Source organism: Macrobrachium rosenbergii, chromosome 42 (assembly GCF_040412425.1).
Source record: "Macrobrachium rosenbergii isolate ZJJX-2024 chromosome 42, ASM4041242v1, whole genome shotgun sequence".
Taxonomy (NCBI): domain Eukaryota; kingdom Metazoa; phylum Arthropoda; class Malacostraca; order Decapoda; family Palaemonidae; genus Macrobrachium; species Macrobrachium rosenbergii.
Genome location: NC_089782.1, coordinates 14,336,293 through 14,350,455, shown reverse-complemented (window position 1 = coordinate 14,350,455; position 14,163 = coordinate 14,336,293). Strand labels below are relative to the sequence as shown.

The window sequence follows — 14,163 nt, the reverse complement described above, 5'->3', positions numbered from 1 at the left end:
TAAATGTCCATAAAAATGCTGTATGAGTATGATGCTTGTGTACATATAGACAGGAAATGAGGCCCAAGTGGGGTTGTGGTGACTCAGTATATAATGGAGTAAACAGTGAGCTTTCAAACTCATGGAGTATGGAAGTAGTAGGCTGAGGAAACTACAAGTCTTTGAGCCACAAATCTTACAATTTCTGAGTGCATGCTCACACAATGAAAGAAGGATGGCTCAATCACTCTAAACAAAATTCATGCAAAGAACTGTTTTCATATTTTCAATACACAATGATTGCCTATTCTGTAGTACACACCCAGAGCAATTATGAAGCACAATCACTGTAAAATAATTCAGGTAAGGAACAGTTTTCATCCATTTCAATAACAATGACTTGCTGTAGTATGATTGCCTATCCAGAAGTATTGCACAGTACACATATGCATGCAATTACACTTTATTTAACCAAACACCTCAAAATTTCTGAGCAAGTGATTGCCAAATGAACAAAGAATGACTTTCACTTTTACCTTTCAAGTGTAAAATTAACATCGTAAAGAAGGTCCATTACATTATGTAACTATGCATACTGTAATTAGAACTTTACAAACAGCAGAAAAAAACCACAAACATACAAGATATCATTTTTTCTACTTCCCAGACTTGAAAATGAAAACATAATCTGATAAGCTGAGGTGCCAGTGTAGATTCCAATACAGTGGTAGGCTCAGAATTATAAAATGCATCTTAATATACAAACTGCAGTAATAATATTAGATCCATAAGATGAGAAAACAATTTACGCCTCCTTTAGCATATTGGAGCAATTGTTTCACAGATCAGAGTGAAGATGACGTTTTACAAAAATTTTTATGTATAACATCTTTTACAGTTTATTATCAGCAGCTGTATTTTATTGTATTTTATTTAAGTATATACAAGTGATATGGCTGTTGGCCTTAAAAAAAAAGAGATTCTTTCGTATGCTGATAATGCAACACTTGTGGGTGCAGTAAAGTCTTCACTTATGAGAAATGACATTGCCCTAGTTTCAATCGTGACATGGACTGGATTAGTGAATTGGGCAGTCAGTGGGGTACGTGGCTGAACTCCAATAAAACAATAACACTATCGATTAACAGATTTTCCACCCCATCCTCCCCTTCAGCTGGATGTAACTCTGCTGAATGAGTCTGAAACTTTAAATATTCTAGGTGTAACTTTTGACTCACCTCACGCTTTTGAGAATAAATCTAATGAAATATCTAATTACCTATTCTAGGTGTAACTTGTACTCACATCTTACTTTTGAGAATAAATCTAATGAAATATCTAATTACCTATTCTAGGTGTAACTTGTGACTCACATCTTACTTTTGAGAATAAATCTAATGAAAAATCTAATGAAAGCATAAGCAAATGTTGCATGAAAGTTAGGTACTGTCCATAAGGTCTCATATTTTATAACTGTGACCAAATCAACGTTAACCTGTTTCAGGTAATTCTTCCTTCTTTTACAAGAATACTGTTCTCCGGTGTGGATGTTTGCTTCCGTTAGAGATTTATGTCTTTTAGATAGATTGGTTCGTGGTGGTAGGTTTCTGTTTCCTAATATTAGCAGTTATGACCTGGATCATCTACAGATAAGTCTCTTGTTTGTCAGTTTTTCATAAGTTCTATTTTAACAGAGATCTTTCACATTCACAACTGATCCCTGATCCCCTTTTCCTGCCGAGAGCAATCAGATCTGCTGAACAGCAGCATCAATATGCAGTAAATGGGCCTCACTGTCAAACCTCTCTGTTCCAGAGGTCTTGTACTCTTCATACCGTTAGACTGTGGAACAATCTCTGAGGATTTCATGCAACTGGAACTTCAAAAGTTCAAGAGAAGATGCAATGCATTACTACCCTACTAGAATTCTCCTTGCATTTAAATAATTTACTTACATTTTAATCTATTCTATTTATTTTGTTAACTTAATTTATTTTTCTTTTTTAATATGTGATCTTTCCTTTCTGTATTTCCCTTTAGCTTTTGTTACTTGTTTCTAATGAACACCATACAGTATTCTTTGGAAGCTGGAACTTCAAGTCAATGGCCCCTGTGGGGTGGGCTTGTTCCATATGAATTACTGCATACAGAACAGGTGTAGGTTACATGTCTGAATCAAAGTATAATGTCGGTCCATCATACTCTCTCATTTCTGCATACCGTACTGAACTCTCTAATTCATAAATATCTCATTACAAAAATAATAATTCTAAACTGTTGAAATATACAAAAAATATGTTATATGCCATGCTCATGTGACTCGCTCATAAAAATGCAATCACACAGAGGCATAGTTCTAGATCATCAAGCTAACTTTTCAGGTTTGTAAAGTCTAGGAACAATAGCCTAATGCATTCCAGGATGACTAATTATTATGACACTAAAGCAAATAATGTACAGAAAATATTAAAAATTTCAAAATTAACTTGTTTTTTATATATACAACTACAAGCTTTTGAGTATAAGTGATTACTTAGTAGAAGCTGAAAACAGTTGTTGAAGCTTGGCACCTTGGTGGTTAGCATCAAAGACTATGTGGGTTGTTGAGTTGATTAAGACAAAAGATTGGTTTTAATATGTAGTTAAAATACAAATTAGAGTAATCTTATGAACTTGATATCAGTTCCTAAAGAAAAACGCACCATCATCTGTAGTGCAGGAGACTCGCTCAACAAGTGGCATGCCAGTATCTCACCTGACTGGCAAGTTGAATCTCAAACCATAAATGTCATGTTCCTCTTCAGGAAAATGAGCAGGGAACCAACGACTCCTGTATCCTCCTATACAATCTGGCATATGGATGCAATGCCAATAGCGCTAAAGCCAGACTGAGCTGTATTTATATGTTCAATCTAGGGAAACATTAGAGAACCAAGTGCTTCCATAACAGACAGGGGAGCTCAAGTCAAAAGGGCTGCTCACAACAAGATCAATTTATGGGTTCTGATGATAACTTTACCTCCCATAACCTCCCCAAATTGTTAAAAGGGAGGGCACAGGGAATAACAACTTATGAGCCAAAGTTCTAAATTAAGATGCTCAACAAGAAGTCCAGCATGTACTCAGCCTGGCTGCTGCCTTGCAGAGGATTGAGAGATAAGAAGAAAGAGACAAAACCAGTCACTTATCCACTCAACCTCCAGTCTTGTACTTTCCAAGTACCTTAAGCTAGATGCATTTTTGTCAGAGGAAATTGGAGAGCTCAGCAAACTGCTGAGCAGCCACCACAGATTATGAAACATAGTCCAACAATACTGAAACTACTTATGCGTTCCTGAAGAATGTTAGCCTTTTCCATATTAATGAAGCTGCTTTTGATACACGATGCTACATATAGGCAATGTAGCGCCAGTCCTTATGCACAGGAAATTATATATATATGGTATTAAAACTGTGCACATTATGTAAGATTTTATGAAATATGGTACAGCATCTTGCATCTTGGACATTAAGTTTAATAAAACCATGGGTCACATTTTTAGACTCAACCAACATGACCCACTTGAAATGACAATTCCTAACATACAAACCTGAGGTCTTTACATGGGATTAACTTTCAGCAAGCTGGAAATCCGGCCGTTAAGCTCTTTGCAAGGTGGTTATGGTAACAGTTACCGAAGGTAGGGGCAAAGCTAACGCCCACCCAATCTGAATGCATTCGATTCTAGTCAGTTTACCTTTTGGCCCAGGTAAGAGAATGAGGGGTGGTAAGAGGTGGGCCTTTTATGTAAAGACCTCAGGTTTATATGTTAAAATTTGTCATTTGTTCCTACACGAATACAAAACCTTGGTCTTTACATATGGGAGACTTACTTTTTGGAGGGAGGATCCTATGTAATTCTCTGAACCAACTGGTAGTTCGGCTCGCCTAGGTACTCTCTTCCCGGTCACGTAAAGAGCTAAGGAAGGAGACTGTACCTCTGACCTATTGAACAACAGATGATCAATTATCAGACTTCTGGGCATTTTGAATTAAAGGAATGTAAATAATATCCCTGATTCAAAAAAGGTTTGAATGAACCCTAAGTGCCGGAGACTATAAAACTATAATAACCAACAGGTTAGCTCACAGTCAGTACTTCTTTCTTCTTGCCAGAGAGAGGGAAGGATTTACATCTAAAAATCCAACCGAAACTGGATTGTAGAAAGGATACTCAGTCATCTAGATCACCTGCATCCACGCCAGTCCAGCGTGTGACAGCTCTTCTATGTTCCTCTGTCCATTGAAGAGGAAGGAAACTAGGGGAAAGTGTGGGGCCAGTCCCACCCACACTTCCTCCCTGCAGCCGCCACCTCAGGCAAGATCCATCCTGGGTGAAACTACATGACTTGTCAAGCATCCAGCATGGGATCCAAGGAAAAGGAGTCCAAGAACACATGGGCAATGATCCAAGGTAAAGGGGACGAATGTGATCGTCACGATTACATTCTACCCTAGTACCTGACTTAAAAGTTCTTCGTGAATGCAATAGACAGATCAATGGCTCTGGCCTCGAGAGATCCTGTGCGAAACGTACTGATGTCCAACAGGAAGATGTGCGATATGCTCGTTTGATCAAATCCCTAGTCAGAGAAATCACTTCTGGAAACTTTCTCGGTCATCCCAAAGCTAACGAACAAGTCGTTGGCATTGGGTTGAAAGACTAGTTATAGAGGCAACATAATGTCATACTGTCACATGGGTACAGGAGCATGGTCCATCCCACTGATCAACTTCAAACAAGTAGAATGAGTAAGCAGATCAGAACAGAGCCAACTCCAAGGAGTCAAGAATGGAAGGACTATGATCTGGTTTCTTCAGTGGTTGAATGAGAACTGGAAGACCAGATTAGTTGTCCTTTTCTCATGACTTGCTTGAAAAAGAAAATGACATACATACATTCACGTTTCTTATCAAGCCTGATTGGCCACTGTACTAAATTTGTTCTGTCTGCTCATGTACTTGTATTGTTACAGAGAAGAAAGGACACTAGGCCCGTTTGTGTACCATGGCACTACTGTGGTGTCACTGCTATCACAATGAAGAATGTCTATCTCGTATCCTGAGACTCTTGAAAGACTAGCAATTGTGGCAAATTTGCGAAGAACCAGGTGTTAGAACTTAGTCCAGAGGAGTTGTTGATAGCCATATCTGTTCAGATAACAAACTAAGGTAGCCTGCTATTCATGTTTGTTATCCTTCCTCTCTCCTCCACCTAGAGAGAGGAATGGTTGCAGTTAAAAGATATATTTGTTCAGAATATAAAATACTCTAACAGTCAGGCCATTATCCTAACTTGGGTTGGTCTTGTTTCATCACATGATGGTTCCATCTTCTCACTGCTTGTCGGTAGAGAAAAAATGGAAAAGACGGAAAGAGACTAGTCACCTCGATCCATCTCGCCTTTATGCCATCACTAAAGGTGAGAACAAGCTATCCTCCCAGGGGAACTGCACAAGATCCACAACTTGTTGAGCAGAAATGAGTGGTGAAAACTGGAGCAAGATCAGGTTAAAAAAGTTGAATAGTTAAGTGGGAGGATACCAAAGGGAACAAATAAAAAGTCAATGGAAGAACACAATGAAGTTGAGGCCAAAAGGATGCTGCAAAGGGCATTAAGTACCATCTTGCAGTTTGTTACACAAGGTGCACTGTAACTGGAACCTCTCACCAGAATTTGCAGTTTCTATACCCATTTTCTTTTTCTTTGCTTCTCATTTTATTTTTGTCTTTAAACCTGGGCTACATAAACACACAGAATGTTGATTCACCTGGGCTTTCCAAAAAAAAAGGTCTTGCATGAACTATCAGAATAGCATACTATCAAAGAAATAAAAAAAAATGTTCAAGTGACATCTATATTACTTGGGAAATTCATATTAATGAACACTAAAAGCATTTCTCACCTGACATTGGTCATTGTTGACGGGTATTCAAGGTCAGTTGGAGGATGAGTGGTCACGCCTATTTCCAATGATCCCGCCCACTTGTCAACGCACTTGTCCAGCCGAACTTCAAACATTTCGTTGGACTTTAGAGGTCGTCTCGTTAAAACTACTCCATTGTTAAAGTCTTCTGAAGCACTGTTGAAAACAAATTCAAAACAGCCTCATTATTATGCCCTCAGAAACTTTAAGCATCAAAGGAAATGTCAACAACAGGATGCTACAGTTCATGAAAATATAAATTTCCATAATAGAATTATTATTTGGATACTTACCTATTGTTAAAGATAGCCAATATCTCCTCGCCTATCAGCACAGAGATAAAAAGCTATCTTTAACAGTAAGAAAGATTCATCCCAAATAATCTATTACAGACCCATTCAACTATACTATTCAGTATATCAGGTAAATTACACTACTAATTACACACTGTCCCTATCATCATTCTGAGCTTGTATGACCACTCAATAGCATATGTTTGGTTTATTTAATGTGTGCTAAATAAATTATATTTTGACATGAATCTCCTTTGTGCATGAGAAAGCAGATCACTGCTTCAAAGATTCTCAATTTAGAATATGAAGCAGTCCTTGGCAAAAAATTAAAGGCTGGACTACAACAAAATTCACTCTATTCAAAAATAATATTGGCAGTCTCAAGTAGGACAGAAGCAAATAATTACCACTTGGCCCATACATACTACGATATTAATTACACCCCTATATCAAGGCAAGAAAGGTGTCTTACTTAGGTCGGTGAGCAGTTCGTCCATTATTTATGACTTCAGCGTAGGTACCGCAGTTAGGATGGAAAAGAAGTTCTTCATTCACTTCATCATCTGACACCAAGCCTAGAGATTAAAAAAAATGTGGAAGCAACTAAATAAAATAACCTAAAATACTGCTGCGCACAAACTTGCAAGTCATAAAATGCCATACATACAGGCAGTCCCTGCTTACTGGCGGCATCGGTTAACAGTGTTTCGGCTTTACAACACTTGGCTAACAACATCATTAACCAGAGTTGCAGCTACAGTAAGCAACTTTCGGCACCGGTAAGCAGTCTATCGGCGTCAGTAAGCAGTTCATCAGCATTGGTAAGCAGCTTATTGACGCCAATAAGCAATTTATCAGCACTTACAACATCATAAACGCCATTTATTACCATAATAATTGTGATGTTCCGGTTAACAATGATTTTTGGTTATCAGCACTCAGCCTATAACGGATCCCCCGCCTTAACCAGGGACTGCCTGTATTGGGTTTACAAGATGGACACAGACTTCTCTTCAATGTATGGAACAATACATATCCAAGGCATATCATCAATATACAATCAATATACAGTAACCTTCATTTCATTACTATTTAGCAGTTTAAAAAGTTCTTAATTTTCCTAATGCTGTAAATGAAACAGCTATCTAAACCCCTCAGCTCTCTTATGCCTATTGTACCAGTTCTTTGAATGACTAATTGTCAACCCTCATTCAAGAATAAATGTGACTTAACTTGTCTAGTTGAACTAAAACACAATTATCACTGACTTTTGAAAAAGTAACATTTGTTTCAAACATAGTCATAACTTTACAATAACCTGAGATTTAAATTGGATGTAGTCAATGCCCAGATCTTAGAAGTGATAAAGTACTATAAAGGGGTGCTGAACCAGGGATATATTTCTTGAGTGGAAGGATCAACAAAAGTCTTGAGACTGAAAAAAGATCATGGATTGGACAAGGCCTTGTTGGTAAGGTTATGGGTTGTTGTTCTTTATGTATTATTATACATGGGGAAATAGGAGAGCAATGCTTACTAACATGGTATGGGTTAGATGTATGCACCCAGATGTCTACAAATTTGGGTTAGGAGAAGGATTGAAGAGGATGATGAATGACTCTGACCAACCCCCTCCCCAGCGAGCTAAGGTCTTTAAAAGTCAGGGGATCTGAAAGTTGCCCTATACAAAATTGTGTCAATATTTAAATTCACCTTAACAGCCACAGTGGTTAAAACACCCATGACCTATGAATGTTTTACTTAAGACTGGAAGACTCACTCTCTGAGGTGGAAGAATACACATACAAAACCATTTACCATAGTTAAAAAGGGAACCTGGTTCTGGTTATGTCTTGATTATACCAGTAAGAATAAATGAGATTCCCCCTTTCTAAATTACTTACTTCTCTTGAGGGAATGCCTACAATTCTGAAAGGGCATAATGCAAGGGTTCCTTTTACAGTATTAAGTTACAAACAGGTAGAGACAATACAACAAAACTGGCAAATAAGAAAGTTGCCTGTGCCTTAGCTACAAGTCCTGACACATAAAAGACACACACATTACCAATCCTTGGTAAATGGGACGTAGCTGGAGATAGTGTGCAATTCGCTTACTCTTTAAGCAGCATCTAGGGATAAAAGAAATGCCATCTTCAAGATCTGATGCTTTACAATATCAGTGAGGCTCTGTAGAACCAAAAATAAGTCCCATGCTGGGGGGCTTTAAACATCACAGTGTTCCCTTAAAGTATTGGAGTATAAGATTTAGGCCAAAGGCTAAGCACTTGGACCTATGATGTTATTCAGTGCTGGAAGGGAAATTGAGAGTAAAAAGGTTTGAAAGGTGGAACAGGAGGAAAACCTTGCAATTGCACTGTGAAACAATTGTTAAGAAAGGGTGGAAAGTAAGATGGAAGTAAGAGAATACGAACAGAGTTGTGTCACACCTTTCTAACTGAAGTGACAATGATTTGGAAGAACCATTACATAACCTCTTCATGTGGTGTGTGTTTCTTAAACAACTATACAAGAAGAAATCACTAAAATTCCCAGTTTATAAACTATCAGAATGGCTAGGAGAAGAATGGTGATGCTTTCCAAATTTGCTTTGAAGACACATGATAAGCACTGATTGCACAAAATTCAAAGCAGTACTGTGAGAGTTGTGAGATACTGAGGCAGTTCCACTGACAGCTAAAGAAGATAAAAGCAATAGTTGAAGTGTTGAGGCAGCATGCAATACACTGCCATCACTAGGGGTTGTCCACCCTCTGAGAGCAGGAGTGAGGCTCACAACCAGAATACCATGAACCTCTGCATTTGTAAACAGTACTTTCAAAACTAAAGATGTTCTCTCCTGCATGAAAAATGAGCCTCTACGACAGCCCCAAAATCCTCCAACAAATACTCCAATAGCTCCTTAATATTTCCTTCCATCTTTTTACATAATGGAGAATAGAACACACTCTTAAGCTTTCTACATTTTGACACTTTGGCATATATACTCCATCTTACTGAGCCCTCTGTCACTAATAATAAGGAAAGAAGAGAAGGACTTGGTGTGGATGAAACACTTTATTCTCCAAGAAGTTTTGAAGCTTTGGTAATGCCTCCCTGAATAACAGAATGCCCACTGAAATACAGGCCATACCTTACGTGTCTCATAAATCAAACTTTGACTAAATACTTATTCTCTACAGGAAATGCAAAGTAAATGATGGTCTTTTTACATGAACAGTTTGGCTGCTCTGTTCAATGGAAATTCTAAAGTTAAAGCTGTAAGAAGACAGGTACACTCACTTATGATAGGTGATAAAGGTCAGCAAAGACCAACATAGACAAAACAAGGGAAAATCAGTGAAAATGCCACCATCAAAGCAGCATGGAATTAAATGACTATGAAGTCACGAGACCAAAGGTGTTTAAGAGACATGAGACATGCCAGAATGAGCAGTTCATCAAGGGGTGTTCTGGGACCTGGATGATACTCTGATGGAAAACAGAACTTTTCCTCTGTAAAATAACTGGTTATTACTGCAACCATACTTTAGGCCATGTGGTCTCCAATAAGTATGACTATATTTCAGTCTTTGATTCTATATAACAGTTTGGTAAGCACATCGCGTAAAGTAATGGGTTTGTGTTGAAACCAGTCCAGTATTTGAAAATATCACTTACCTGTATCAGAAAGAAGTGGATGTGATTCACCCATCTGGGTATTTCTTCTTGTTATCAAATTCTGCTCTTCTCTCTCATCCCGATCCACAATAGTCACCTGGAATTTAAATGAAATGAAATCAGAAATCTTGAGCATTTAACCACATGAGTATTTCAAAAAACAGAAATCACACATAGCAATTAGCTGAGCTGAAAACTCAAATACATGTGCAGGCAGTCCTCAGTTATTGGCAGGCTTGGTTATCGGCGATCCAGTTTTGTGGGGCTTGTCTAGCGATGAAAATCAGCAATTTCTGGTGATGATATGTGCTGATTTCCACTTATTGGCGCCCGATAATCGGGTATTGGCGCTAATACATAGCTAACAGAGGCACCGATAAGCACCAAAAATCACTGAAAATCGCCAATTTTCGGTTATCAGCGATTTTCGCTTATCGTCACACTGTCAGAACAGAATCCCCACCAATAACCAGGGACTGCCTGTACAAAGGGCTAAGCTCCCCATGACTATGCATGATTTTAGGCAAAGCAACCAGACATGAAAAGATGAAAGACTAGTGGCTACAAGACTAATTTGTGTTATGAAATATTGCATGTTTAACCAAAAACTTCAACATTCTGTACCCTATATTCATCTGTAACACAAAGCTCTTCCTTTGCACAATTTAAATTCATCCAGCGGTTCTTGTAATTTTTTTTATTAATTTATATTTTTCATTCCTTTTTGCTTCTAGTGCTTTCAAGTTCACTTTCTACAGTGTCTCATTATACACTCTAATTATTCATCTAAATTAATAATACACAATAATTTTGTTTGTATGAATGCTAATAATAACAATCTTCCTTATGCTGTCACCAATTAATATCAAAAGGAAGAAGAGTGAGTCCAAGCAGCCTTGTAACACTCATCCAGCAACATCTAACATTTACCCTGCTGAATGCAAAAATTCTCAGGCCGCACAGTTCAGCGATAGTTTCTTTTCCTTCTCTTTACTGTCAATATCAGTCCTGCACTAGATAAGGGCATCTGGCTGCCTGCCCCATTACCCTCTGCCTCTTAAAAAATAAATATTTAAACCACAAAAATGACATTTTTATGATAAAATGAAGTTTCATTATACTTACCAAAACACTGTAAAAGCTTTAATCTCTTAAATTTCGACACGTCCGAGATATATTTTTTCAAACTTTGTTTGGAACGCTGATATAATTGGCGGGAGACCCAACCCCACCGGATGCCGGTGGGGGGAGGAGTGGAAGGAGACTAGCCCAGTAAACAGCTCCAGTTTCAATCTCGGCATACATAATAAGTGATAGCCTGAGATAACACCTCCCCCTGCGGAGGAGGAGGTTTTAGGCCACAGCAGCTTGCAGTATAATGAAACTTCATTTTATCATAAAAATGTCATTTTCATTATAATGCCTTACCAAAACACTGTAAAAGCTGATTCCACATTTAAGGTGGAAGGGCAGGGGATGAGGTATCAGTTATCGAAAGGATACACATCATAAAAAAGGGACAAACTCTAAACATGGGCATCATATGGATCCCTACCAATAAAAAGGCAGGTGTCTCCTTACCTGGTAGATGGGCTTTTGCAGGGAGGTACTGCTGCTGGTTGAAGCTCCACTACCTGCAGAGGCATTGGGCGTAAGCACTGCTAGCTACTCTGCTCCATTGTTCCCCTAGTAGTGAGGGAAGTACACTGCTGACTACGACAACGGGTGACTTTCCTTTGCTCTTGCCCTGAGCAATTGGAAAGCAACCAGACTGAAAACGGGCCTCACCGCCTAACCTAAATCTAGTTAAAACAAAACATCCTCCTTCTCTATATCATCCTATAGCTAACAACTAGATTGGAGGGTACTCCAGGTGAAGTGAACACCCCCAGCTTCCCTTTAACTCAGCAACCATAAAATCACAAGGAGAAGGTAAGATAAAGAACCTACCCCCTAGTGTGTTCCCCCTAAAACCAAGCCAGCTACAGATACGGGACCTAACGCAAACAGGTCCTGGTACGCAACTTCGACCTCCCTAAGGTAGTGAGACGCAAACACTGATTTCGATCTCCAGAAGGTGCTCTGTGTGATCTGCGAAAGTGACTTATTATGACGGAAAGCCACTGAAGTTGCTATTGAACGCACTTCATGAATGTGAGACTTGACTAGGCGTGCGTCCTCTTCATTGATGTGTCTGTGCGCCTCTAGAATGAGTTCCTTGATGAAGAAAGCAAGGGCATTTTTGGATAAAGGTCTGTTTGGTCTTTCCCTGAACACCAGAGGTTAGAGGAATCTCCTCTGATGTTGGCAGTTCTGGCTAAGTAAGCCTTGATAGCTCTAACAGGGCACAAAAAAGCCTCTAATTCTTGAGGGCCATCCACTTCGGAGAGGTTTTGAACAGTAAAGGATTGAGGCCATAGATTGGAAGGGGGCTCATTCTTGGCCAAAAAATTCAAGGTGAAAGAACAAACAACATTACCTTGTGAAAAACCCACTTTCTTGTCAATGGCATGTATTTCACTAACTCTCTTTGCCGTTGCCAAGATAACCAGAAAAAGGACTTTCTTAGTGAGGTCTCAAAGAGAAAGTTCTTCTGAAGGTTCGTACCTTGGAGACATCAACCATCTCAAAACTACATCCAGATTCCAGGCAAGGGAAGGTTTTGGAGTCTTAGCTATGTCTAAAGACTTGAGGAGATCTGACAAGTCTCGGTTATTCGACAGATCTAACCCTCTATGGGAGAAAACGGAGGATAGCATGGCTCTGTAACCTTTGATGGTTGATGGCATCAACTTTCTTGAATTCTTAAGTAAATGAAAAATCAAAGTTGAGTTATAGAGCTTCGAAGAAGAGGAGATGCTATTTACTAAACCACCCTGAAGACTGTCCACTTGGATTGGTATATTTGCTACAGGAGTCCCTTCTGCATCTCGCAATAGCCTCTGCAGCCTTGCTTGAAAAACCTTTCGCTCTGATGAGCTTCCTGACAGTCTGAGCCTGTCAGGAGCGAGAGTGGACAATCCCTGGTGGAACTTCATTAGGTGGGGTTGTCTGAGAAGAGACTTTCTTTGAGGTAGAAGCCTTGGGAAGTCTGTCAGGAGATCTAGCAGGTCCGGGAACTACTCCTTCCTTGGCCGAACGGGGCAATAAGGATTAGTTCGATGTTCTGATGGAATTTCATTTTGTTTATCACTTGCCTGATGAGCCCGAAAGGAGGAAAGGCATAAGCAAACAGGTTCGTCCAGTCTAGGAGCATGGCGTCCACCAAGTGAGTCAGAGGGTCTGGAATTGGCGAGCAGAACACTGGGAGACGATGGTTCTTGGAGGTAGCGAAGAGGTCTATCATGGGAGTGCCCCACAATTTCCACAGATCTAGGCACACTTGTGGGTGCAGGGTCCACTCCGTAGGAAGAATCTGGTTCCGACGGCTGAGTTGGTCCGCAAGAACGTTCAGTTTTCCTTACACAAAACCGGTGAATTTCTGTTGTTGTCCGCCCACAGAAGAAGGTCCCTCGCAGTCTCGAACAGGGAGAAGGAATGGGTACCTCCCTGTTTCCGAATATAAGCTAGAGCCGTAGAGTTGTCGGCGTGAACAGCAACTGCTTGGCCTGAGACGTGGGCCGAAAAATCCTGGAGAGCGAGGTGAATGGCCAACAGTTCCTTGGCGCTGATGTGGAGCTTCTTCTGTTCGGTCGACCAAACCCCTGACGTCCTGAAGTTGCCTGGATGTGCTCCCCAGCCAACATTGGATGCGTCTGAGAACATCTGCAGAGATGGTTGTCTTGGAAGGAGATCTAGACCCTCCGAGTCTTTTCGGCGATTTCCACCAAAGATGTCTCTTGACGTCGGGGGGAATGTTGAAGATCGTGGAGTCCAGTTGAGTTCTTCTGTCCCAAGAACTCTTCAGGAAAAACTGCAAGGGTCTCATGTGTAGATGACCTAACTTGACGAATTGCTCCACTGACGACAGAGTTCCCAGGAGAGCCATCCACTGACGGGCGGAACAACTGTCCAGGAGGAGAAACTTCACCACCGTAAGAAGTTAGGGAGGAAACCCCTTTTGGGGGACAGAAAGCCCAAAAGCTAGGGACTGTCCAGAGTCATCCCCAAATAAAGAATCCTCTGGGAAGGAATTAAGCTCGACTTTTCCATGTTTACCAGAATCCCTAAGGCTCAAGCTAACCTTAGGGTTCTGTGAAGGTCCTCCATGCAGTGGTCCCTTGACGCATGAACGGAGTAGCCAG

At 40.0% G+C, this 14,163-nt stretch overlaps 1 protein-coding gene across 2 annotated transcripts in view; it reads right to left on the bottom strand.

Annotated features, from left to right (window-relative positions):
* Neurl4 (neuralized E3 ubiquitin protein ligase 4) overlaps positions 1–14,163 on the bottom strand; it is a 189,230-nt gene that overhangs the window by 127,315 nt on the left and 47,752 nt on the right. For both annotated transcript variants that reach the window (XM_067085523.1, XM_067085524.1), the window contains exons 8-10: positions 9,920–10,016; positions 6,712–6,814; positions 5,926–6,102 (exon numbers count right to left, since the gene is read on the bottom strand). In XM_067085523.1, the coding sequence (XP_066941624.1) occupies positions 5,926–6,102; positions 6,712–6,814; positions 9,920–10,016 (377 nt within the window). The remainder of the gene's footprint in view (positions 1–5,925; positions 6,103–6,711; positions 6,815–9,919; positions 10,017–14,163) is intronic.